The following is a 27,340-nucleotide window of genomic DNA, read 5'->3' as shown; positions in this document are numbered from 1 at the left end:
GGACTCTGAGAAGGCCTGGCTTTCAGTCTCCGTTCTAATTCATCCCAAAGGGGTTCTATCGGGTTCAGGTCAGGACTCTGAGAAGGCCTGGCTCTTAGTCTCTTTTCTAATTTATCCCAATGGTGTTCTATCGGGTTCAGGTAAGGACTCTGAGAAGGCCTGGCTTTCAGTCTCCGTTTTAATTCATCCCAAAGGTATTCTATCGGGTTCAGGTCAGGAATCTGTGCAGGAATGTTGGGCATCCCGGGATGCCAAAATGTCCAAAACGTCCCCCAGCAAAGTCACACCGGAAGACTGATGTTGGTCGAGAAGGCCTGGCTCTTAGTCTCCGTTCTATCTCATGCCAAAGGTGTTCTAACGGGCTCAGGTCAGGACTCTGAGAAGGCCTGGCTCTCAGTCTCCGTTCTAATCCATCCCAATGTTGTTCTATCAGGTTCAGGTCAGGATTCTGAGAAGGCCTGGCTTTCAGTCTCCGTTGTAATGCATCCCAAAGGTGGGCATGGCTCGGTTGGTAGAGTGGCCATGCCAGCAACTTGAGGGTTGCAGGTTCGATTCCCGCTTGTGCCATCCTAGTTACTGCCGTTGTGTCCTTGGGCAAGACACTTTACCCACCTGCTCCCAGTGCCACCCACACTGGTTTAAATGTAACTTAGATATTGGGTGTCACTATGTAAAGCGCTTTGAGTCACTTGAGAAAAGCGCTATATAAATATAATTCACTTCACAATTCACTTCACTTTTATCGGGTTCAGGTCAGGACTCTGTGCAGGCATACTAACCAACCTTGAGACCTCCGAATTCGGGAGGTGGGCGGCCACTGTGTTCAATGGAGAAGTCTGATCTACAAAATTTGCAGGCAGCATACCTCTTCCCCTTCGAGCTGTCCTGGATGAACTAAAATTATTTTATTCAAATAATTTTGGAACTTCTCCTTTTTACTCGTCATGACCATCAATCAATGTTTATTTATATAGCCCCAAATCACAAATGTCTCAAAGGACTGCACAAATCATTACGACTACAACATCCTCGGAAGAACCCACAAAAGGGCAAGGAAAACTCACACCCAGTGGGCAGGGAGAATTCACATCCAGTGGGACGCCAGTGACAATGCTGACTATGAGAAACCTTGGAGAGGATCCCCCCCCCCCTCTAGGGGACCGAAAGCAATGGATGTCGAGCGGGTCTAACATGATACTGTGAAAGTTCAATCCATAGTGGCTCCAACACAGCCGCGAGAGTTCAGTTCAAGTGGATCCAAGACAGCAGCAAGAGTCCCGTCCACAGGAAACCATCTCAAGCGGAGGCGGATCAGCAGCGTAGAGATGTCCCCAACCGAGCGAGCGGTCCATCCTGGGTCTCGACTCTGGACAGCCAGTACTTCATCCATGGTCATCGGACCGGACTCCCTCCACAAGGGAGGGGGGGACATAGGAGAAAGAAGTGGCAGATCAACTGGTCTAAAAAGGAGGTATATTTAAAGGCTAGAGTATACAGATGAGTTTTAAGGTGAGACTTAAATGCTTCTACTGAGGTAGCATCTCGAACTGTTACCGGGAGGGCATTCCAGAGTACTGGAGCCCGAATGGAAAACGCTCTATAGCCCGCAGACTTTTTTTGGGCTCTAGGAATCACTAATAAGCCGGAGTTTTTTGAACGCACATTTCTTGCCGGGACATATGGTACAATACAATCGGCAAGATAGGCTGGAGCTAGACCGTGCAGTATTTTATACGTAATTAGTAAAACCTTAAAGTCACATCTTAAGTGCACAGGAAGCCAGTGCAGGTGAGCCAGTACAGGCGTAATATGATCAAACTTTCTTGTTCTTGTTAAAAGTCTAGCAGCCGCATTTTGTACCAACTGTAATCTTTTAATGCTAGACATGGGGAGACCCGAAAATAATACGTTACAGTAATCGAAACGAGACGTAACAAACGCATGGATAATGATTTCGGCGTCTTTAGTGAACAAAATGGAACAAATTTTAGCGATATTACGAAGATGGAAGAAGGCCGTGTCGAAACGAGACGTAACAAACGCATGGATAATGATTTCGGCGTCTTTAGTGAACAAAATGGAACAAATTTTTGCGATATTACGAAGATGAAAGAAGGCCGTTTTAGTAACGCTTTTAATGTGTAACTCAAAGGAGAGAGTTGGGTCGAAGATAATACCCATATTTTTTACCGAGTCACCTTGTTTTATTATTTGGTTGTCAAATGTTAAAGTTGTATTATTAAATAGAGGTCGGTGTCTAGCAGGACCGATAATCAGCATTTCCGTTTTTTTGGCGTTAAGTTTTAAAAAGTTAGCGGACATCCATTGTTTAATTTCATTAAGACACGCTTCCAACTGACTACAGTCCGGCGTGTTGGTCAGCTTTAGGGGCATGTAGAGTTGGGTGTCCTCAGCATAGCAGTGAAAGCTAATACCGTATGTGCGTATGACGTTATGACGTCACCCAGCGGCAGCATGTAGATGCTGAAGAGTACAGGGCCAAGGACCGAACCCTGGGGAACTCCACACGTTACCTTAACATAGTCCGAGGTCACACTGTTATGGGAGACGCACTGCATCCTATCAGTAAGATAAGAGTTAAACCAAGACAGGGCTGAGTCCGACATACCAATTCGTGTTTTGATACGCTCTAATAAAATATTATGATCGACGGTCCCACTTCCAAAGACATGCACCTGGGGATAAGTTGATTGGCAACACTAAATTGGCCCTAGTGTGTGAATGTTTTCTGTCTATCTGTGTTAGCCCTGCGATGAGGTGGCGACTTCTCCAGGGTGTACCCCGCCTTCCGCCCGATTGTAGCTGAGATAGACGCCAGCGCCCCCCGCGACCCCGAAAGGGAATAAGCGGTAGTAAATGGATGGATGGATGGATGGTATCGAAAGCAGCGCTAAGATCGAGGAGCAGCAACATAGATGACGCATCAGAATCCATCGTTAGCAATAGATCATTAGTCAATTTTGCGAGGGCTGTCTCAGTCGAGTGATTTGCCCTGAAACCGGATTGAAAGGTTTCACATAGATTGTTAAACGCTAAGTGTTTATTTAGCTGCTCTGCAACAATTTTTTGGAGGATTTTCGAAATAAAGGGAAGGTGAGACCCTGAGTAGTTTACCATGAGACCCTGAGTAGTTTACCATGAGGTCAGGATCGAGGTTAGGTCTTTTAAGGAGAGGATGAATAACCGCTTTTTTGAATGCTAGGGGAACAGTGCCCGAGGAAAGTGATAAGTTTATAATATTTAGCACTGATAGACCTAATAATACAAAAAGCTCCTTGATAAGTTTCCTAGGAAGTGGGTCAAGTAAACATGTTGTTTGTTTTATTCCATTTACACGTTGTAACAATTCTTCTAATGTTATTTCATCAAAACGAGAGAAACTATTTTGGATATTTGCAGTATCCGCCGTATATACAGTCGTATCTGTGTTACTATAACCCAGTTGTAGCTGGGACGCATTGTCTTTAATCTCCTTTCTAATAAGTTCAATTTTCTTAGTAAAGAACTTCATAAAGTCATCTGCCGAATGGTTGGAGCTACTCGAAGGAGTCCCTTGTTGGGTTAGCGATGCTACTGTACTAAACAAAAATGTTGGATCGTTTTTATTAATGCGGATGAGATTTGAGTAATAATTAGTTTTAGCTAAGGTAAGCATGCGTTTATAAGTTATTAAACTATCACTCCATGCTTGATGGTGCACCTCAAGTTTAGTCGTGCGCCATTTGCGTTCCAGCTTTCTACATAATAATTTCTGAGCTCTAGTTTCTTCAGTAAACCATGGCGTACGCCTTTTTGGAGCCTTTTTTAACTTCAGCAGTGCTATACTATCAATGGTTTCGCGCAGGGCCTTGTTAAAGTTGTTAGTGAGGTTATCAATAGAGCCCACATACTTTGGGAACAGTGCCATTACCGAGGGCAGTAGGTCAGCAAGAGTTGTCGTTGTGGCCGTATTAATGTTGCGGCTGCTATAGTAGTTATTATTATTATTATTAATTCGACGAACATGCGTCTGAACTTCAAATTTTATAAGGTAATGATCGGACATTACTTTAGTATACGGGAGTATCATAACTTTGGAAACGGTGATACTCCTGACAAGCACTAGGTCTATCGTATTACCGCTGCGATGCGTCGGTTCATTTATTATTTGTGTAAGACCACAGCTATCAATTATAGTCTGGAGCGCCACGCACGGTGGGTCCAATGGGGTATTCATATGGATATTAAAGTCCCCCATTATAATTATATTATCGGCGTGCGCCACTAGATCAGCAACATACTCTGAGAATTCACTAATAAAGTCTGAATGGGGCCCTGGGGGGGCGGTAGATAACGGCCAGGCACAGAGGCAGAGGTGTGGCAGACTTCATAGAAAGCACCTCAAACGATTTATATTTATTATTTAACTTAGGACTAAAGTTAAAGGTTTTGTTGTATATTAGTGCGACCCCCCCTCCGCTTTTAAGGGGATGGGCAATATGCGCATTCGTATAGTTAGGAGGGGATGCCTCATTTATCGCAAAAAAGTCATCTGGTTTAAGCCAGGTTTCGCTAAGACTGATGACGTTAAGGTTGTTGTCTCTAATGACCTCATTAACTAATAACGTTTTGGGAGACAAAGATCTGATGTTTCGAAAGCCCATATTATAGGTAGTGGGCTGTTTTAAGGAGTTGTTGATAAAAATTATCCGTAGTAGCAATATTAATAATGTTGCGTTTATTATGCGCAGTGTACTTAAAATAATTACGACCATATCTAGAAATTGATATGACGGGAATTTTCAGAGTGTCTACTTGGCGCTGTGATAAACTGAACGCATCATAATTTGCCACCTCAGTAGAACGCATGTCTAACTCTGACGTAGTCATAGTCATTGCAGAAAAAACATTTTGTGAGTTGTGTATTGCCCTGCGATGAGGTGGCGACTTGTCCAGGGTGTACCCCGCCTTCCGCCCGACTGTAGCTGAGATAGGCGCCAGCGCCCCCCGCGACCCCAAAAGGGAATAAGCGGTAGAAAATGGATGGATGGAGTTGTGTATTATTCTACGAAAATTGCTATGCGTACAGGGATCATCCAGCCTGGCGCTGGCTAGTTCTAACTTAACTGACTCCATACCCAGGCTAGCAGGCTCTGTAATTGCCTGTGACCGGGCTTGCTCTAGTGCAGTTAGTCAAATGTGGCTCAATGCGAAATCTATGTTCCGAGACAAGAGGATAGCGCCTCCCTGGTTATGGTGAATGCCGTCTCTCCTCAGCAAGCCAGGTTTGCCCCAAAAAGAGGGCCAATTATCAATAAACGTAAATCCCTGTTGTCTACAGAAGCTATCCAGCCACTTGTTAAGAGAGACTAATCTGCTATATCTCTCATCATTGTCTCATCCTCCTTCTGCTTCGTCTCTGTTTCGTTTTTGGACATTACTACTTGCCATAGTTTTGAAGCAATGCATGATGGGAATCCGGATGTTGTGTGTCAGTGTATTGGAATAAACACACGCTGAGAAATAGCTCTGTGCCTGCCTACTTTATGGGTTATAGATAAACCTATGGATAACGGAGACATATGTAATAGTCACCTTTTAAGGTGAGGGAGGACGCTAAAGGCAGTGCCTTTGAGGCACACACCCAATATTTTTCTCCGGGTGGAAATCGGGAGAAATTTGGGGGAATGGTTGCCCCGGGAGATTTTCGAGAGGGGCACTGAAATTCGGGAGTCTCCGGGGAAAGATCGGGAGGGTTGGCAACTATGTGTGCAGACCACTCAAGGTCATCAGCACCAGACTCTTTCATCCAGGTCTTTATGGACCTTGTCGTGTTGGAAGAGGAAGGGGCCCGTTCCAAACTGTTCCCATAAGGTTGGGAGCAAGGAATTGTCCAAAATGTTTTCAAAGTTCCTTTCACTGAAACTAAGCGGCCAAGCCCAAGGTCCTGAAAAACAACCCCACACCCTAATTCTGATCATTTGGATGGGTGGCCATATACTTTTGGCAATATAGTGTAGATACGGAATTGTTGTCTAACGGTGTTTGTTTAGATAGATAGATAGATAGATAGATAGTACTTTATTGATTCCTTCAGGAGAGTTCTTTCAGGAAAATTAAAATTCCAGCAGCAGTGTACAGAGTTGAGATCAATTTAAAAAAAAGTAAAAAGTAAATAATGGGGGTTTAAAAGGAAACAAAATAGAGAAATATTACAAAAAGAATAAAAACAATGGGAATAACAATATAACAGTAAAATAAGAATATAACAAGACAAAGTAGGCAGTAGTGACCATGTTATGAAAACGTATTGCACTGTTAATGTTTTGCATCCCCTGTCATCCTAATACCCCCCATCCCCCGTCCCAGAGAGGAGTTGTACAGTCTAGTTCCCTTTTTGAAGATGGTGAGCGATACCGCTATTTGCAAGTCACTCGGAACAAGTAAGAGGCTGACATTTGGCTCCAGAGTATAGATTTTTGACGAATGAGGATTTTCTTACAGAATTCAATTTGTTAATGCAGTGTTTTTCAACCTTTTTTGAGCCAAAGCACACTTTTTGCGTTGAGAAAAATTCCGGAGGCACATCACCAGCAGAAATCATTAAAAAACAAATCTCAGTTGACAGTAAAAAGTCGTTGTTGGATATGACTTCAAACCATGACCAAGCATGCATCAGTATAGCTCTTGTCTCAAAGTAGGTGTACTGTCACCACCTGTCACATCACGCCCTGACTTTTTTTGAGTTTTTTGCTGTTTTGCTGTGTGTAATGTTTAAGTTCTTGTCTTGCGCTCCTATTTTGGTGGCTTTTCCTGCTGGAGTTTCATGTTTTTCCTTTAAGCGATACTTTGTTATAGCAATCAAGACCATTTCAGTTGTTTTTACCCTTCTTTGTGGGCACATTGTTGATTTTCATGTCAGGTTCGGATGTACTTTCTGGGCGACGTCTTTGCTTCACAGTAAGTTTTTGCTGTCGTCCAGAGTTCTGTTTTTGTTTACTTAGTAGTCATTTCAGTTTAAGTTTCGTTCTGCATTTGTTCGCATGAAAAGACACACACTTCTCTCCATTCTCACATGGACGGGGCATTTTCATTTCCAAATTTAGAAACTCTGACTAAATAAATAGACAAAAATGTCCACTGCAGATGATGATAGTTGTCAGGAATATACCCAATAGGAAAGATAGTGAAGGGAGAGCCTAGGCCCCTGGGTCATTAATTTTTTGGAAATATGGGCCCCAAAACAATTTGGTTGAATAGCCCTACAGTCGTTTACTAATAAACTAATGCAGACCTGGGCCAATTACGGCCCGGGGGCCACATGCGGCCCGTTAAGCTTTTCAATCTGGCCCGCCGGATATTCCCGAATATTTATTTTAAGATCTTTAAGATGGAAACTGTATCTGCCATTTTGATATGCAGTGATGTTTTCATATTACCGTAAGTCTTGAACTACACAAAGTATTTCAATGGTTGGAATCAGCACTTTTTCGTGATATACTAGTTAATATGGTCATCCAATTAGTTACTATGGTAATCTAAATCACAGCAGCTCAGACGAGGCACCAAGCAGTGTGGGTGGGGAGTGTTTCCACAAAGCGTCAGCCTGAAATGCAGGTGTTAGGGACAGATGTGGAAGGAGATTTTTACAACAAAATTCTAAAGGTTAGTGATATATCATTGATTGATTGATTGAAACTTCTATTAGTAAATTGCAAAGTTCAGTACATATTCCATACAATTGACGACTAAATGGTAACACCCGAATAAGTTTTTCAACTTGTTTAAGTTGGGGTCCACGTTAATCAATTCATGGTACACATATACTGTATACTATCAGCATGATACATTCATCACACAGGTTAATCATCATAGTATATACATTGAATTATTTACAATATTTACAGTCGGGGGGGGGGAGGGGGGGTTGGGGGGGTGAGGAGCTTTGGTTGATATCAGTACTTCAGTCATCAACAATTGCATCAACAGAGAAATGGACATTGAAACAGTGTAGATCTTACTTGGCATGATATGTACAGCGAGTAGAGAACACGGTGAGTTCAGATAGCATAAGAGCAAGTAAATACATTAGAAGTACATTTGATTATTTACATTAGGTTATTTATAATCCGGGGAGAGGGGATGTGAATTGAGGAGGGTATTAGTAAAGGTTTGAAGTTGCCTGGAGGTGTTGTTTTAGAGCGGTTTTGAAGGAATATAGAGATGCGCTTACTTTTACACCTGTTGGGAGTGCATTCCACATTGATGTGGCATAAAAAGAGAATGAGTTAAGACCTTTGTTAGATCGGAATCTGGGTTTAACGTGGTCTGTGGTTATGGCGGTCATTTATGTTAAGGAAGTAGTTTGAAATGTACTTCGGTATCAGGGAGGTGTAGCGGATTTTATAGACTAGGCTCAGTGCAAGTTGTTTTACTCTGTCCTCCACCCTGAGCCAGCCCACTTTGGTGAAGTGGGTTGGAGGGAGGTGTGATCTGGGGTGGAGGTCTAAAAGTAACCGGACTAGCTGGTTCTGGGATGTTTGGAGTCTAGATTTGAGGGATTGTTGGGGGATTTTATTTTTTTGCACTTCGCGTTCATATTTTGCTGTTTGTTGCATTTTTGTTGCGTTTTGCTTGGTTGTAAAATATGTCGATCGAGAGGGGGCGTGACGTTCATATGTTGTCAATATTCAGTGTTTTATCCTTCATAGTTAATAATGTAAATCCCCTATTCTTTATTTCTATGTCCATTCTGGGTGTCTCATTCAGTAAAAAAAATGGAAAATTCCATTGTGGTCTGTCCTAATGTTTTTAGCATTCAATCAGACATTACTGTCAGGTTTTGTATTAGCGTTCCTAAAAATAGATATACAGGCCCCCAGACACATTTCTTTCCTCTCAATTTGGTGCCCCTGAGTCAATAATTGCCCGGGCCTGCACTACTGCGTTATAATTTGGATTTTCAACTGCATGCAAAGTCTACTGTTATACTCGCAAATGTGACTCAAAAAATGTAAGAAAAGAAGATATAATACTGTAGTATACCGCCTATTCCACACTATTCACGCGTACCTATATCCAGCATGCAGAGATCATGTGACCAAACAACAAAATGTCACTTGATTTTTTTTAACATTCCACACTACAAAATATCAAAAATACATGGATATATTTTTGTGCTCATATGGAATCGGATCAATATTGGGACTGGCCAATAGCGAAGGCGGCAATATCAGTATTGCAGGGTTTCCCGCTGTGCTCTGTTGTTAAGGCGGCCGCCTTAACAACAAAGAGTCACCGCCTAAACTAAAGTCTTAACAAGCTGCCCCGCTTAGTTCTGCCTCTATCAGTAAGTCTCTGCAGCACCCAGCATTGTCCCACCCACAGAACCATCTGATTGGTTACACGCAGAGCGGTAACAGCCAATCGTCAGTGCGTATTCAGAGCGCATTTAAGAGCCAATCAGCAGTGCGTATTCATAGCGCATGTATTAGCCAATCAACATGGAGTCAGTGCTCGGGGCACAGGCAGAGAGGAGAGACGGTGGAGTAAGCAGAAAGGTGTTTAGCAGGTAAGCATAATGCAGCGGACTCTTCCCAAGTTATAATAAACACTTCTAAGTCAACTACTAGTAACATCACTATGAGCCCGTTGACATTCTAGAAACATAATCGGCAGCTCAGCTTGCTCGCAGTCCTTGAGGTGAAGGCTAATTAGCTTTTAGCGTAATGTTAGCTCACTGTACGGTGTGTGTGCGTGTGTGTTACGGACAGCAAAGCCCTGTCTGTCTGAGAGAAAGACAAGCATTATTGACCTATAGTTAACAACTAAGTTTTTTCACTTTTTCTTTTTTTTCTGTTGATTGAGCTGTGTTGAATCAGCAAAAAAGGACATTGTGTGACATGAAGAGTTTCCTGAAGCTGTCTCTGATAGTTGATATAATAATGTAATTGGATCATCAAGCCTACATAAATTCCATGGTGTTCAGGGATGAATAGTCTCTCCTATTGCTATTGTACTGTGTTTTCAGCTGTAATTACATTAATCATTAGTAATGTTGATAGAAATATAACATTTACATAATAAAAATCAACTACAGGCTTCCCAAATGCTGTAATGTTGTAATGTAATAGCTCGCTTGGTAAGGTGAGGGTTCCAGGTTCAATCCCCGCTTCCGCCATCCAAGTCACTGCCGTTGTGTCCTTGTGCAAGACACTTTAGCCACCTGCTTCCAGTGCCACCCACGCTGGTTTAAATGTAACTTACATATTGGGTTTCACTATGTAAAATTGCTTTGAGTCACGAGAAAAAAACGCAATATATATATGATTCACTTCACAAAATTCACTTCACTTAATAAATTAAGCATAATGAGTTGAGCATATTTCAGCATGTTTCCCCACTTTTAATTCTTTTTTTTCAAACGCTTATTGCAAAAGCTTACTTACAGTAAGTTATTTTGACTTATTAAGTTATTATTTTGGCTTAATAAATTACTAAGTCATTATAATGACGTACTCAGTATCTCAGGTAACTAGGACTGTTTTGTTTTTACTTTTACGGAAAAAATATCGAGATACATATCATATATCACCAATCAGCAAATGGAGCGGGAAACACAACCAAAAGTTGTAGGCTTCTTCACGCGACGAAGCCGGCCTACTTTACTGCAGTTGTAGTCTGTTACAACCCCCCACTCCCATCCCTCCTCCCCCAGGCTAGGGTGGCAACGACAAGGTGGGGACGTGATGGCGACAGGCCAAGTTACACCGATCCTGAGAAACAAAACCACCTTGGTCCCCCTCCCCCTGGAGAGTCACCACCGTAATTACCACAAATTCTGGGGAAAACACTGGTATTGTACCAGACCACCCCTTGTTAAAGATAAGACTGAAAGTGAAAGTAATAATTTGATAAGTGTAATAATATAAAAATGTAATATAAATAGTTTAAAATAAGTGAATACATCAAAATAAAGACATTTACAAAAAATAGATTTTCCGTGTATAAATCAGGCAACATGTTTTTTTTTTTGGACTCAATATGATTCTGCAGTGAAAATTGTTGTGCAAGCGTACATTTTATGTTCTCGTCTCTGCCAGGTGAGAGACCGTTCCACTGCACCCAGTGCGGCGCATCCTTCACCCAGAAGGGAAACCTGCTTCGCCACATCAAACTACACTCTGGGGAGAAACCTTTCAAATGTCCCATGTGCAGCTACGCCTGCCGCCGACGTGACGCCTTGAGCGGCCACCTGCGCACCCATTCTGGTACCAGCCGGTCCCCCACACCCATACACACACACACACACACTCACTTTGCACCTGTGTCTGGTCTAAAACACGCACACCTGATTTCTGCCGTGCTTGCACATTGTTCCACACATGCCTTCTTACTCATCGTCACTTCCATTTTGCGTGGTGCATGATACTTGCTGTAATTCAAATGTTTGACTGGAACTCCTGCCCACAGTCGAGAAGCCCTTCAAGTGCAACCTCTGCAGTCGCAGTTACAAGCAGCGCAGCTCGCTGGAGGAGCACAGAGAGCGCTGCCACGTGTACGTTCACAGCAAAGACCTTACTGAGAACGGTGAGAAACTGTTACCGTCTAACGCAGGGCTGGGAAAACTTTTTGCCAGGAGGGCCACATTGGGTTCTAAGATTTGACAGGGTTGCCGGGCCAGGAACAGATGGATGGAGTATTTGTGTGAAATAATATAAATTACATGTAAAAGTTATAACATGAGAGGATTTGGCCAACAAACATGTAACATATCATGAGTAGGCAGAAAGGCTCATTGTACAGTTTTTTTTTTTCAAATGCATTAATTTCATTTGATTAAGAATAAACACTGTAGAGAAATTCACAGTATAGCTTTGATTTACTTAAATTATTTACATTTGATTATCACAGAATAACAGCAGAGAAACTCACAGTTTCAGTGGAAACAGTGTTGTTGATCTCCCTTTTCGGCCAATGCATCAAAGTCTGGAGTGAGTTTGGTTGTGGCAATTCTCAGGATAGCTCCGAGATGCTGGTCAGTTAACCTGGATCTGTGACGGGATTTGTTGATGTTCATGATGCTGAATGTCTGCTCACAGACGTAGGTCGAGCCAAAGAAAGTTATCATCTTCTGTAGTAAAGTGGCGGCTGATATTGTACTCTTTGTTAACCGCGACAGTTTCATGGCATATCAGACACACAGCCTTTGATCGGACTTCAGTAAAAAAATATTTCGTTGTCCACTCTGCATTAAATACTCGGCACTCACTGTCCACTTTTCTTTGCTTTGACAAGCTAATTTTTACAGATGGGCTCAAAGGCAACGTTCCCTCTAAGGTGTGCGCTCACGCGTCCTCTGCGCACAGCAAATTAATGCCGCGCAGAAAATCAAAAATCCCATCTGAACTTTAAACAAAATAAACACATTACAATTTATTCTGTATGATCTTGCAATGCAACTCTGAGTGACAATTGACAAAAAGAGTGGCCCCGATGAATAAAACAATCTTTGTCAACAGTTCAATTATCGTCTGTCGAGACACTTTACGGACAGGAATTCCATCAATCACTTTATTTAACAAAACTGTTTGTAACCACACCAAAAACATGAGTAAAAAAAAATTCTATCTATAAAAACTTGTAACTTTCTGCCGTACAAACCAGGCTTAAACCAACTTTGTCATTCGTCAATTCAACAAAAGCCGCTCGCTGTCTCACCTGCACCAACACAAGCACTCATGGCACTTAGCCAGTGTTGCGTTTTAGGGCACACAAAAAATCGGACAACCCCAACTCCACACAATGTGTAAATGCCAGGTTGTAAGACTCTGACTCCTCAATCAGATGTGTGCTTATTTTACTGCCATTTATTAAGAATGTTAATCTAAGGATATTATTCATGAGATATTGTCACTAGATTTCATAAATACTAATTAAAAGATTTATTTTACTGACAGAAAGTTACAGGAACTAAATGTAATCTCTGAAAGGTGTAACATTTCTTTTAAAGGCAGGACCCGCAGCCAGACATACAATACTAGCACATAGTTCATGAAAAACATGTTTTTTTTGTTATTATCATTGTAAGAGGGCGATCTTATATCAGAAAAGTATTTTAATAAAACATTTAAATTGTTATGTCGTCAGGTTTGAGACAGATGTGACGCTGGTGTGGCCAGAGTGTGCACATCTGATGTTGCTCACATGTGCTCCACTGAATGCTCAGGGAGTTTGTGCGTTTGCTCACACACATGAAAAATTAGACGGAACATTACTCACAGGACAAAGCTAAAGAAAAGAAGGGAGTTAATATCCCACAGGCCAAAAAGGTCAATGAGCGCCATGTAGTGGGGAAACGCGGTAAAGTTTATGTTATCCAAGATGGAACATTTGGCAGAAATACCGGACAATTCTGCAAACTTTATGGCTGGCTCACATCGTGGTCACTTTGTGATCACGTACGACCGCCAGACAATTCTGGATGTGGACATATCGGGCTTTTTGGACTGATAGACGCATGCTTGCTAGACCTGCTAACTAGCACGGGACTACTTCGGCGGCTACATCCAGCGGCCTGTGAAGCAGGGGAGTATAGTAGCAGCGGGGGCCATCTATGGAACAGACGGCAGCGGTGTGATCGGAAACGCGGATGCCGAGCGGGGCTAAAAACAAAGCAGAAGGCTAATCCCCACAGAACACCACTTCCCTCCACCCTGAAGCCGGATTTAGATAGAAGATGCGAGACTACTGGTCTGGGTAAGGAGTCAGTTAAATTAGAACAAGTTTTTTCTGCTTTGATTGTTTCAGGGATGGACATGTGTTCTACTGAGTTGGCAAACTATGATGCGTGCAGTTTATCAAAGCAACAAACAAACAATCGGAAAATTCCCGTCGTATCAATTCCTAGATATGGTCGTAAATATACTAAATGCACTGGGCATAATAAACACAACATTATTAATATTGCTATTACGGATAATTTGATCAAAAATTCCCTAAAACAGCCCACTACCTATAATATAGGATTTTTAAACATAAGTCTCCCAAAACGTTGTTAGTTAATGATATTATCAGAGACAACAATCTTAACGTCATCGGTCTCAGCGAAACCTGGCTTAAACCAAACGACTTTTTTGCGCTAAATGAGGCATGTCCTCCTAACTTTACACATGCGTATATTGCCCGTCCCCTTAAAAGGGGTGGGGGGGTCGCACTAATATACAACGAAAACTTTAACCTTAGTCCTAACATAAATAATAAATATAAATCGTTTGAGGTGTTTACTATGAGGGCTGTCACACCCCTGCCTCTACAACTGGCTGTTATCTACCGCCCCCCAGGGCCCTATTCGGACTTTATCAATGAATTCTCAGAGTTCGTTGCTGATCTAGTGACGCACGCCGATAATATAATCATAATGGGGGACTTTAATATTCATATGAATACCCCATCGGACCCACCGTGCGTAGGGCTCCAGACTATAATTGATAGCTGTGGTCTTACACAAATAATAAATGAACCCACGCATCGCTACGGTAATACGATAGACCTAGTGCTTGTCAGGAGTATCACCCTTTCCAAAGTTACGATACTCCCGTATACTAAAGTATTGTCCGATCATTGCCTTATAAAATTCGAGGTTCAGACGCATGTTCGTCAAATTAATAATAATAATAATAACTGCTATAGCAGCCGCAACATTAATACGGCCACAACGACAACTCTTGCTGACCTACTGCCCTCGGTAATTGCACCATTCCCAAAGTATGTGGGCTCTATTGATTACCTCACTAACAACTTTAACGACGCCCTGCGCGAAACCATTGATAACATAGCACCGCTAAAGTTAAAACAGGCTCCAAAAAAGCGTACCCCCTGGTTTACAGAAGAAATTAGAGCTCAGAAATTATTATTTAGAAAGCTGGAACGCAAATGGCGCACGACTAAACTTGAGGTGCACCATCAAGCATGGAGTGATAGTTTAATAACTTATAAACGCATGTTTACCTTAGCTAAAGCTAAATATTACTCAAATCTCATCCACCGTAATAAAAACGATCCTAAATTTCTGTTTAGTACGGTAGCATCGCTAATCCAACAAGGGACCCCTTCCAGTAGCTCCACCCACTCAGCTGATGACTTTATGCAATTCTTTAATAAGAAAATTGAAGTCATTAGAAAGGAGATTAAAGACAATGCGTCCCAGCTACAACTGGGTTCTATTAACACAGATACGATTGTATATATGGCGGATACTGCCCTCCAAAATAATTTCTCTCGTTTTCAGGAAATAACATTAGAGTAATTGTTACAACGTGTAAATGGAATAAAACAAACAACGTGTTTACTTGACCCACTTCCTGGGAAACTTATCAAGGAGCTCTTTGTATTATTAGGTCCATCAGTGCTAAATATTATAAACGTATCACTTTCCTTCGGCACTGTTCCCCTAGCGTTCAAAAAAGCGGTTATTCATCCTCTTCTTAAAAGACCTAACCTCGATCCTGACCTCATGGTAAACTACCGACCGGTGTCTCACCTTCCCTTTATTTAAAAAATCCTCGAAAAAATTGTTGCGGAGCAGTTAAATGAACACTTAGCGTCTAAAAATCTATGTGAAACCTTTCAATCCGGTTTCAGGGCAAATCACTCGACGGAGACAGCCCTTGCAAAAATGACTAATGATCTATTGCTAACGATGGATTCTGATGCGTCATCTATGTTGCTGCTCCTCGATCTTAGCGCTGCTTTCGATACCGTCGATCATAATATTTTATTACAACGTATCAAAACACGAATTGGTATGTCAGACTTAGCCCTGTCTTGGTTTAACTCTTATCTTACTGATAGGATGCAGTGCGTCTCCCATAACAATGTGACCTCGGACTACGTTAAGGTAACGTGTGGAGTTCCCCAGGGTTCGGTCCTTGGCCCTGCACTCTTCAGCATCTACATGCTGTCGCTGGGTGACGTCATACGCAAATACGGTGTTAGCGTTCACTGTTATGCTGATGACACCCAACTCTACATGCCTCTAAAGCTGACCAACACGCCGGATTGTAGTCAGCTGGAGGCGTGTCTTAATGAAATTAAACAATGGATGTCCGCTAACTTTTTGCAACTCAACGCCAAAAAAACGGAAATGCTGATTATCGGTCCTGCTAGACACTGACCTCTATTTAATAATACAACTCTAACATTTGACAACCAAACAATTAAACAAGGCGACACGGTAAGAATCTGGGTATTATCTTCGACCCAACTCTCTCCTTTGAGTCACACATTAAAAGCGTTACTAAAACGGCCTTCTTTCATCTCCGTAACATCGCTAAAATTCGCTCCATTCTGTCCACTAAAGACGCTGAGATCATTATCCATGCGTTTGTTACGTCTCGCCTCGATTACTGTAACGTATTATTTTCGGGTCTCCCCATGTCTAGCATTAAAAGATTACAGTTGGTACAAAATGCGGCTGCTAGACTTTTGACAAGAACAAGAAAGTTTGATCACATTAAACCTGTACTGGCTCACCTGCACTGGCTTCCTGTGCACTTCAGATGTGACTTTAAGGTTTTACTACTTACGTATAAAATACGACACGGTCTAGCTCCGTCCTATGTTGCCGATTGTATTGTACCATATGTCCCGGCAAGAAATCTGCGTTCAAAGGACTCCGGCTTATTAGTGATTCCCAAAGCCCAAAAAAAGTCTGCGGGCTATAGAGCGTTTTCATTTCGGGCTCCAGTACTCTGGAATGCTCTCCCGGTAACAGTTCGAGATGCCACCTCAGTAGAAGCATTTAAGTCTCACCTTAAAACTCATTTGTATACTGTAGCCTTTAAATAGACTCCCTTTTTAGACCAGTTGATCTGCCGTTCCTTTTCTTTTTCTCCTATGTCCCACTCTCCCTTGTGGAGAGGGTCCGGTCCGATCCGGTGGCCATGTACTGCTTGCCTCTGTATCGGCTGGGGACATCTCTGCGCTGCTGATCCGCCTCGGCTTGGGATGTTTTCCTGCTGGCTCCGCTGTGAACGGGACTCTCGCTGCTGTGTTGGATCCGCTTTGGACTGGACTCTCGCGGTTGTGTTGGATCCACTATGGATTGAACTTTCACAGTATTAGGTTAGACCCGCTGGACATCCATTGCTTTCGTCCTCTCCAACGTTCTCATAGTCATCATTGTCACTGACGTCCCACTGGGTGTGAGTTTTCCTTGCCCTTATGTGGGCCTACCGAGGATGTCGTAGTGGTTTGTGTTGTGGTTTGTGCAGCCCTTTGAGACACTAGTGATTCAGGGCTATATAAGTAAACATTGATTGATTGATATTACAGGGATATGGTGAAACGAATGAGGTTTACAGACGATAATAATATGAAATGTAATTTAATAATAGAATTTAATGGGTGGCTCCTCCTTAATGATAGTCAAGTGCTGAAAACGCATACGAGAGGCAGAAGCCTTAACATTGATAAGTTTTTATGTAAAAAAAAATAATAATATATATATATATATATATATATATATATATATATATATATATATTATTATTTTTTTTTATTTTTTTTTTTTTTTTCAATGATTTGGACCAGTTCCGCGGGCCGGATTAAAATGTTCAACGGGCTGTATACGGCCCATGTCTGGTCTAACGTGATCAACATTTGGCTCAGGAGTCTATACCAAGTACTGGTATTTTGGTACTTTTCGGTACTTTACTACATTAAGGGACCACAAAAAATTTAATTATTGGCTTTACATTAACAAAACAATCTTACGGTACATTAAACATATGTTTCTTATTGCAAGTTTGTCCTTAAATAAAATAGTGAACATACAAGACAACGTGTCTTTTATTAGTAAGTAAACAAACAAAGGCTCCTAATTTAGTCTGCTGACATATGCAATAAAATATTGTATTATTTGTCATTTTATTAGTGAGTCAACATTATAAAGTCATAGTTAAAGTACCAATGATTGTCTCACACACACACACAATAGGGGTGGCGAAAAACCCTTGATCACCCCCTGGGAGGTGAGGGGAGTAGTGAGCAGCAGCAGTGGCCGTGCCCGGGAATCATTTTTGGTGATTTAACCCCCTATTCCAACCTTTGATGCTGAGTGCCAAGCAGGGAGGTAACTGGTCCAATTTTTTTATAGTCTTTAGTATGACTCAGCCGGGGTTTGAACTCACGACCTACCGATCTCAGGGCGGACACTCTAACCCACTATACCTCTCAAGGTTAAGTTTTTTATTTCTCTTTGCTATTTGGGCTTAATGGACTCTAATTAGAATAAAAAACTAAGAATCCTCTTTTTATATGTTGTACTTAGTCCATAAGTACACAAACGTGTACTTCATGTTTAGTGACAAGCTATTTCTTATTTTTACACTTTTTTTCCCCCCAAATTCTATTGTATGTTATACTCTTCTGACACCACCAGATGACAGTATAAATGTCCACATAAAGTGGCCATAAGACCTCAATTCAGTAGTGTACACAATTTTGGAAATAAGAGCTAAAAGGTGCTGTCCACGTATGTAGCCACTGAGGCCATCAGAGGTTTTAAGGACAAGTTGTAGAAAATGAATGATTAATCTACTTGTTCATTTACTGTTAATATCTGCCTATTTTCGGTTTCAACATCTTCTATCTACACTTCTGTTAAGATGTAATAATCACGTATTCTTCTGTTGTCTGATACTTTACATTAGTTTTAGATGATACCAAAAATTTGGGTATCAATCCTATACCAAGTAGTTACAGGAAGATACATTGGTCATATTCAAAGTCCTCATGTGTCCAGGGAAATTTTTCCTGAATTTATGAACATAATATGAATCTAAAAAATGATGTAATTATAGTAGTATTGACTAGAATCGCTCCTGTACATTACAGAGAATTTTTGGTGTAGATCCACCAATGACGTTTGTTTTTAATGTAGCGCCCCAGAAGAGTTGGTGCTGCATGAAATTCTTTGAATTTGTTCTGTAGTAAAGTTTATATTGTGTTGGTGCAAATATTCTCCCCAAATGTGTTTGTCATTGTTGTTTAGTGTGGTTTTACTGTATGGCACATGTTTATGACAGTGTTGGCGTTGTTCATTCGGCCACCGATTTACTCTTGTTTGATGTGTTTAAAAGCAAGATGATTGTTTTAATGGTTCATGTAATTGCAGTGTTGTCAAACTTTTTCAGCCAGGGCACATTTTTTGCGTAGGAAAAAATCAAGACCACACCACCTGCAGAAATCATTAAAAAACAAAACCCAGTTGACAGTAAAAAGTTGTTGTGGCAATTGTTGGATATGACTTTCTCTCAAAGTCATATCCATGAATTGATTAACATGGACCCCGACTTAAACAAGTTGAAAAACGTATTCGGGTGTTACCATTTAGTGGTCAATTGTACGGAATATGTACTGTACTGTGCAATCTACTAATAAAAGTATCAATCAATCAATCAAAAGTAGGTGTACTGTCACCACCTGTCACATCACGCCCTGACTTATTTTGAGTTTTTTGCTGTTTTCTGTTGTGTAGTGTTTTAGTTCTTGTTTTGCGTTCCTATTTTGGTGGCTTTTTCTTTTCTTTTGGTATTTTCCTGTAGCAGTTTCATGTGTTATACTTCCCACATCTACATTGTTTTAGCAATTGTGAATATATCAGTTGTTTTTATCCTTCTTTGTGGGGATATTGTTGATTGTCACGTCATGTTTTGATGTACTTTGTGGACGCCGTCTTTGCTCCACAGTAAGTTTTTGCTGTCGTCCAAAATTCAGTTTTTGTTTATTGTGTAGCCAGTTCAGTTTTAGTTTCGTTCTGCATAGTCTTCCCTAAGCTTCAATGCCTTTTCTTAAGGGCACTTACCTTTTGTTTATGTTTGGTTTAAGCATAATACACCTTTTTACCTGGACATAGCCTCCCGCTGTTTCCGATATCTACAAAGCATTTAGCTACCTGCTGCCACCTACTGATGTGGAAGAGTATTACACGGATACTATACCGAGCTCTAGACAGCAACGACACTCAACAACAACACATCATTTGCAGACTATAATTACTGGTTTGCAAAAATAGTTTTTAACCCAAATAGGTGAAATGACATAATCTCCCACGGCACACCAGACTGTATCTTGCGGCACGGCACAGTGGTTGAAAAACACTGTGTTAATGCATAAAGAAATCTTGATTTGACCTTGTCAACTACAGACTAATTTTGACACATCCTGTCATGATTCCAGAGTATAGCGATGTGTAGTGAAGCATGTATAGATATCACTCGTCCTATAGGGATGATACTTTAGATTTATGTACTTGAGACATGCACCTGCTATGTCTCCATGGAGACAAGGCTAAGTGAATTTGGAGTTACAACACTGTAGACTGCGGACAGGCATAGAAACTCTTCCTGGGGGCATTTCAGTGTTATAACTTATCTTTATCTGTTTGTTTTTAAGCCAAAATTTGACCATTCTCCCTTATCTGTCTACACACTGTGTCAGCTTGTAAGTACTCCGTGATTGTGCATTGGCGGTACTTTTTAGAGGCGGTATAGTACGGAATATGATTCATTAGTATCACGGTACTATACCAATACCGGTATACCGTACAACCCTACCAAGTACACACTAAAAAATGTTGGGTTAAAAAATAAGCCAAATGCTGGTTGAGTTATTTTAACCCAACATTTTGGGTTAGTTTTTTCAACCCAACTTTTGCGTTGAATTATTCAACCAAAAAATTTAGTTATGATAACTTAATGTTGGGTTATTCCCAACCAAACTGTTGGGTTGAAATATTTAACCCAAAAATTGAGTTATGTTAAGTGAATGTTGGTTGATTCGTAACCCAACTATTGGGTTGAATTTGTTTAACACAAAAGCTGAGTTATGCTCACCACAATGTTGGGTTATTCCAAACCCAACTATTGGATTGCGCAATTTAGCACTCTGTGATCCAATAGTTGGTTAAGAATTATTAATTTCTCCTTCCCAACTACTGATCAGAATTATTTGCATTCCATTAAAACATACTCAAAAGCCAGATAGGAGTGACAATTCAACCGAACACTGACAACTCAGATGTGGGAATCACCCACATCTGCGGTCCTCTCCAAGGTTTCTCATAGTCATTCAGACTGACATCCCACTGGGTTGTGAGTTTTTCCTTGCCCTTATGTGGGCTCTGTCGTTGTGGCTTGTGCAGCCCTTCGAGACACTTGTGATTTAGGGCTACATAAGTAAACATTGACATTGACATTGACATTGACAACAAAAATGTAAAAAGCAGCAAAATATGAATGAAAAGGGTATTAAACGCCTACAATATGATATATTATCACTTTTATGCAGACATTTGTTGTAGAAATTTGCTTCCGCATCTGTTCCTGACACATGCTTTTCGGGCTGGCTGCTCTGTAAACAAACCCCGCCCACTCTGTTTTGTTCCTGGTTTGAGCTGCTGTGACGTAGATTAGCGGTACAGCTCGGTTGGTGGAGTGGTCGTGCCAGCAACTTGAGGGTTCCAGGTTCGATCCCCGCTTCCGCCATCCTAGTCACTACTATTGTGTCCTTGGGCAAGACACTTTACCCACCTGCTCCCAGTGCCACCCACACTGGTTTGAATGTAACTTAGATACTGTATAAGTTTGCACTATGTAAAAGCGCTTTGAGTCACGAGAGAAAAACGCCATATAAATACAAACCCCGTTTCCATATGATTTGAGAAATTGTGTTAGATGTAAATACAAACGGAATACAATGATTTGAAAATCCTTTTCAACCCATATTCAATTGAATGCACTATAAAGACAAGAGTTTTGATGTTGAAACTCATAAACTTTGTTTTTTTTGCAAATAATAATTAACTTTGAATTTTATCGCTGTAACACGTGCCAAAGTAGTTGGGAAAGGGCATGTTCACCAATGTGTTACATCACCTTTTCTTCTAACAACACTTAATAAACGTTTGGTAACTGAGGGAACTAATTGTTGAAGATTTGAAAGTTGAATTCTTTCCCATTCTTGTTTTATGTAAAGCTTCAGTCCAGGGTTTCTTTCCGCTGTCGTATTTTACGCTTCATAATGCGCCACACATTTTCGATGGGAGACAGATCTGGACTGCAAGCGGGCCAGGAAAGTACCCGCACTCTTTTTTACAAAGCCACACTGTTGTAACACGTGCTGAATGTGGCTTGGCATTGTCTTGCTGAAATAAGCAGGGGCGTCCATGAAAAAGGCGGCGCTTAGATGGCAGCATATGTTGTTACAAAACCTGTATGTACCTTTCAGCATTAATGGTGCCTTCACAGATGTGTAAGTTACCCATGCCTTGGGCACTAATGCACCCCCGTACCATCACAGATGCTGGCTTTTGAACTTTGCGTCGATAACAGTCTGGATGGTTCGCTTCCCCTTTGGTCCGGATGACACAATGTCGAATATTTCCAAAAACAATTAGAAATGTGGACTGGTCAGACCACATAACACTTTTCCGCTTTGCCCGAGATCTTAGATGATCTCGGGCCCAAGGGAAGCCGCTGCGTTTCTGGATGTTGTTGATAAATGGCTTTCACTTTGCAGAGTAGAGCTTTAACTTGCACAGATGTAGCGACAAACTGTATTTAGTGACAGTGGTTTTCTGAAGTGTTCCTGAGCCCATGTGGTGATATCCTTTAGAGATTGATGTCAGTTTTTGATACAGTGCCGTCTGAGGGATCAAAGGTTACGGTCATTCGATGTTTGTGTCCGACCATGCCGCTTACATGCAGTGATTTCTCCATATTCTTTGAACCTTTTGATGATATTATGGACCGTAGATGTTGAAATCCCTCAACTTATTGCAATTGCACTTTGAGAAACATTGTTCTTAAACTGTTTGACTATTTGCTCACGCAGTTGTGGACAAAGGGGTGTACCTCTCCCCATCCTTTCTTGTGAAAGACTAAGCATTTTTTGGGAAGCTTTTTTTATACCCAATCATGGCACCCACCTGTTCCCAATTAGCCTGCACATCTGTGGGATGTTCCATATAAGTGTTTGATGAGCATTCCTCAACTTTATCAGTATTTATTGCCACCTTTCCCAACTTCTTTGTCACGTGTTGCTGGCATCAAAGTCTAAAGTCAATGATTATTTGCAAAAAAAAATGTTTATCAGTTTGAACATCAGATATGTTATCTTTGTAGCATATTCAACTGAATATGGGTTGAAAATGGTTTGCAAAACATTGTATTCCGTTTATATTTACATCTAACACAATTTCCAAACTCATATGGAAACGAGATTTGTATAATTCACTTCACTTCATTACTGTAGCAACTCGTATAACACTTGTTGAGACTCTCAAAATGAACTTACTTATTTCTGTTGTCCTTTCATTTTGATGATAGACATTTTTTTAAACTTCTCAAAATGTGCATTTCCCCATTTCAGGCAACTTTTGCTGAAAATGACTCATTTGAGTAAACAGGACTGAGAGTAACAGGAAGGAGTTTTAGGCATGGAGTTAGCAAGTACATGAAACCCCATCGCATCTGCATAATGTTCATGTTTGCAGCGAGCACATTGAAGTGATTCAGCAAAAATTGTAGTTAAAAAAAAAGGATAAAGTAGAACATAATAGTTTAGCTGAAAGGACTGCGCATCTTTGAAATATCAATAAATACACAGAAAGAAAAAAAAGAGTGAACCTTTTTAGTTTCTCTATGGAATATTCCATAGGGTAAAGAGACTAAGTGAGATCACAGCAACATGACTAAAGTGTCATTTTTAACACTTTTTTTTCCGGACAGAAAATAAGCTTAATGTTTACATTGGTCTAAAGCAAGGGTTCTCAATAGAAATGTCCGATAATGGCTTTTTGGCCTTTAGAGGATATTCCGATATTGTTCAACTCTTAATTGCCCATTCCAATATATACAGTCATAGAATTAACACATTATTATGCCTAAATTTGTTGTGATGCCCCGCTGGATTCATTAAACAATGTAACAAGGTTTCCAAAATAAACTCAAGTTATGAAAAAAAATATCAACATGGCACTGCCATATTTATTATTGAAATCACAAAGTGCATTAGTTTTTTTCAACATGCCTCAGAACAGCAGCTTGGAATTTGGGACATGCTCTCCCTGAGAGAGCATGGGGAGGTTGAGGTGTGGGGAGTAGGGGGTAGGGGGGTGTATTTTGTAGCGTCCCAAAAGAGTTAGTGCTGCAAAGGGTTCTGGGTATTTGTTTTGTCGTGTTTATGTTGTATTACGGAGCAGATGTTCTCCTGAAGTGTGTTTGTCATTCCTGTTTGCTGTGGGTTCACAGTATAGCGCATATTTGTAACAGTGTTAAAGTTGTTTATACGGCCACCCTCAGTGTGACCTGTATGGCCGTTGACCAAATGTGCTTGCACTCACTTGTGTGTGTGAAAAGCCGTAGGTATTATGTGATTGGGCCGGCACGCAAAGGCAGTGCCTTTAAGGTTTATTTGCGCTCTGTACTTCTCCCTACGTCCATATACCACTCCGTACAGCCACTCCAATATTACATTTTAAAGTATTTATCGGCCAATAATGTCAGCTGTCCGATATTATCGGACATCTTTAGTTCTCAAACATTTTCCCTAATTAACATCTCAGAAAACACTTGGATTTCCAAGGACAACCATTATGACTGACATTAAAATACAATAGTGCAGTAGGCCTATACATTCATTAAAAACAAGGCAAAGGTTTTATTTAACAGGTATATTTAATATTTTGGGCCACTGTAACATTTCACACCGTTTGAACGGTAACACTAAGTTTGAATATAAAACACTCTACCTTTACCAAGTGATTCTTTGGCATACTATGTGATGGCGTACTACCACATTTTTAGAATCCCTGGTCTAAGAAGTGAATTGAAGTGAATTCTATTTATATAGCGATTTTTCTCTAGTGACTCAAAGCGTTTTACATAGGGAAACCCAATATCTAATTTACATTTAAACCAGTGTGGGCGGCACTGGGAGCAAGTGGGTAAAGTGTCTTGCCCAAGGACACAACGGCAGTGACTAGGATGGCGGACGCAGGGACTGAACCTGGAACCCTCAAGTTGCTGGCACCCCCACTCTACCATTCGAGCTATCCCGCCCAGATACGTAAAAAAGTAAGATTTTTAAAGGATTTTTAAAAATTATATATATATATATATATATATATATATGTGTGTGTATATATATATATATATATATATATTTATATATATATATATATATATATACTTTACTCAGTAACTCAGTACCATTAACTGCATGTATACATGTATTTCTTGGAAACACAAATGACACATGATTGAGTAGAACGGCTCATCAATCCTGTATTTATTATTGAGTTGTAAAATAGGTTATGCATGCTATGATGTGGTGGCCCACTGCTCAACAGACCACTTCCCTTGCCTGTCGGAGAGTCATGTCGTTATGTAGAGCACCTGTTTCAACCAGCTCACGCAGTACACCACACACACACACACCCACACACTGGTTATTTGAAATGGGTACCAAGTTTTTGATTATCATTTGTGGGGACCAGCCTTTCTACAGGTTGTGGAGGCATAAAAAAAATAGCTCATACACGTCTTTAAATCTTTGGATTGATGAAGTAATGTGCTGATCATTCTTACTGGGGACCCTGGGGAAAAAGAGTTACGTAACATGGCTCATGGGGACCAAATTTAAATAATTTTGCATAATTCACACAAATGTGTACGATACTACTGAGGACCATAAAAAAAGTTCAAATTAAATATGACATAATCCTCAGAATACAGCACTACAGCTGTCCTCTTATAGGAAGTTCCACCACTTAACTGTTAAAGCAAATCCTGCATCTTCTGTGACAATACTGAAAACTGCTATTTCGCAGTAATGGAGTTGTCTACAACTCCAACTATGGATTGAAAAATCTGAATGTGAATCATACCTTAAGGTAATAATGTTTTATAATCATGCTTAATGAAAATGCCATCCTTAAGGAACACTAAACCAGGTTTTGTTTTTGGAAAAATACGCCCGATTGTAGCTGAGATAGGCGCCAGCGCCCCCCGCGACCCCAAAAGGGAATAAGCGGTAGAAAATGGATGGATGGATGGATATTAGTTTTAACTAAGGATGGATACCTTACAGAATCACAGTACTATCTATGCCAGGATAACAAATGTTTCACTTTTCAAGAAAATTAATTTTCTGACTAACCAGTAAACATGTTTTATGAGCCAAAGCTTAAAAAACAATTGGGCATCTTCAGAATGGATCTGACTATCATTTAAAAAGGTTTCCCTTTCAGGGACCAGTTTTTTTTGTTGGTCTCCATACCGTCAGAGATCCCCTAAAAGTGTGTAAACCAGACCTGGGCAAAGTAAGGCCTTGAGCTTTTCAATCAGGCCCGCCGGACATTCCTAAATATTTTTTTTAGATCTTCAAGATGGAAACTGTAGCTGCCATTATGATGTGCAGTGATGTTTTCTATTGACCGTAATTCTTCAAAGATACAAAGTATTTCAATGGTTGGAATCTGCGCTAATGGATGACATACCAGTTACTATGGTCATCTAATTAGTTACTATGGTCATCTAATTAGTTACTATGGTAATCTACGTCACAGCAGCTCAGACGAGGCTCCAAGCAGTGTAGGTGGGAAACATTTCCACAGACGCGGAAGGAGATTTTCACAACAAAGTTCTAAAGCTTAGTGATATATTGAATAGAATAGAAAGTATATTTATATTTCACTATTTGTTGCATTTGTGTTGTGTTTCACTTGATTGTAAAATATGTCGATCGAAAGGGGGTGTGACATTCATATTTTGTCAATATTCTGTGTTTTATCGTTCATAGAAAAATTTTAAAATTAAATTCCGTTTTTTAAGGCGGTCCGTCATATCGTTTTCAGCATTCAATCAGACATTATTGTGAGAGTTTGTTTTCCTAAAAATAAATATACCGGCCCCCAGACACATTTATTCCTCTAAACGTGGCCCCCGAGTCAAAAATAATTGCCCTGGCCTGGTGTAAACAGAGCAATGTCCCCATTAAGTCAGCATTGCCAAAACACCCACACACACACACACACACACCTGTTCTCATGTGGTCACCGAATGTTGTGCATCTATGCCAGATTGTGTCTTGGTGTTGAGGAAGTACGTCCTTATCCTGCACCGGTACAGCACAAATGCACCAGAAAGTGAGGTCAAAGGACCTTCTTTTAATCGTATATTAATATTTTCTTCCTGGTGGTGTAATATCCGGTATCCGAGTTGTTGTTCTCACACATCCCAGGTAAGTATGACAATGGTAGCTCTTCTCATGTCGT

General features: G+C 40.7%; 1 protein-coding gene across 2 annotated transcripts in view; it reads left to right on the top strand.

Moving 5' to 3' along the window:
* Positions 1 to 27,340, top strand: part of LOC133557516 (zinc finger protein Aiolos-like) — a 63,827-nt gene that overhangs the window by 19,005 nt on the left and 17,482 nt on the right. For both annotated transcript variants that reach the window (XM_061908001.1, XM_061908011.1), the window contains exons 5-6: positions 11,103 to 11,270; positions 11,473 to 11,589. In XM_061908001.1, coding sequence (XP_061763985.1) covers positions 11,103 to 11,270; positions 11,473 to 11,589 — 285 coding nt within the window. The remainder of the gene's footprint in view (positions 1 to 11,102; positions 11,271 to 11,472; positions 11,590 to 27,340) is intronic.

The sequence above is a fragment of the Nerophis ophidion genome, linkage group LG01 (assembly GCF_033978795.1).
Source record: "Nerophis ophidion isolate RoL-2023_Sa linkage group LG01, RoL_Noph_v1.0, whole genome shotgun sequence".
NCBI classification, from domain to species: domain Eukaryota; kingdom Metazoa; phylum Chordata; class Actinopteri; order Syngnathiformes; family Syngnathidae; genus Nerophis; species Nerophis ophidion.
This window is presented reverse-complemented; position numbering and strand designations above follow the sequence as displayed.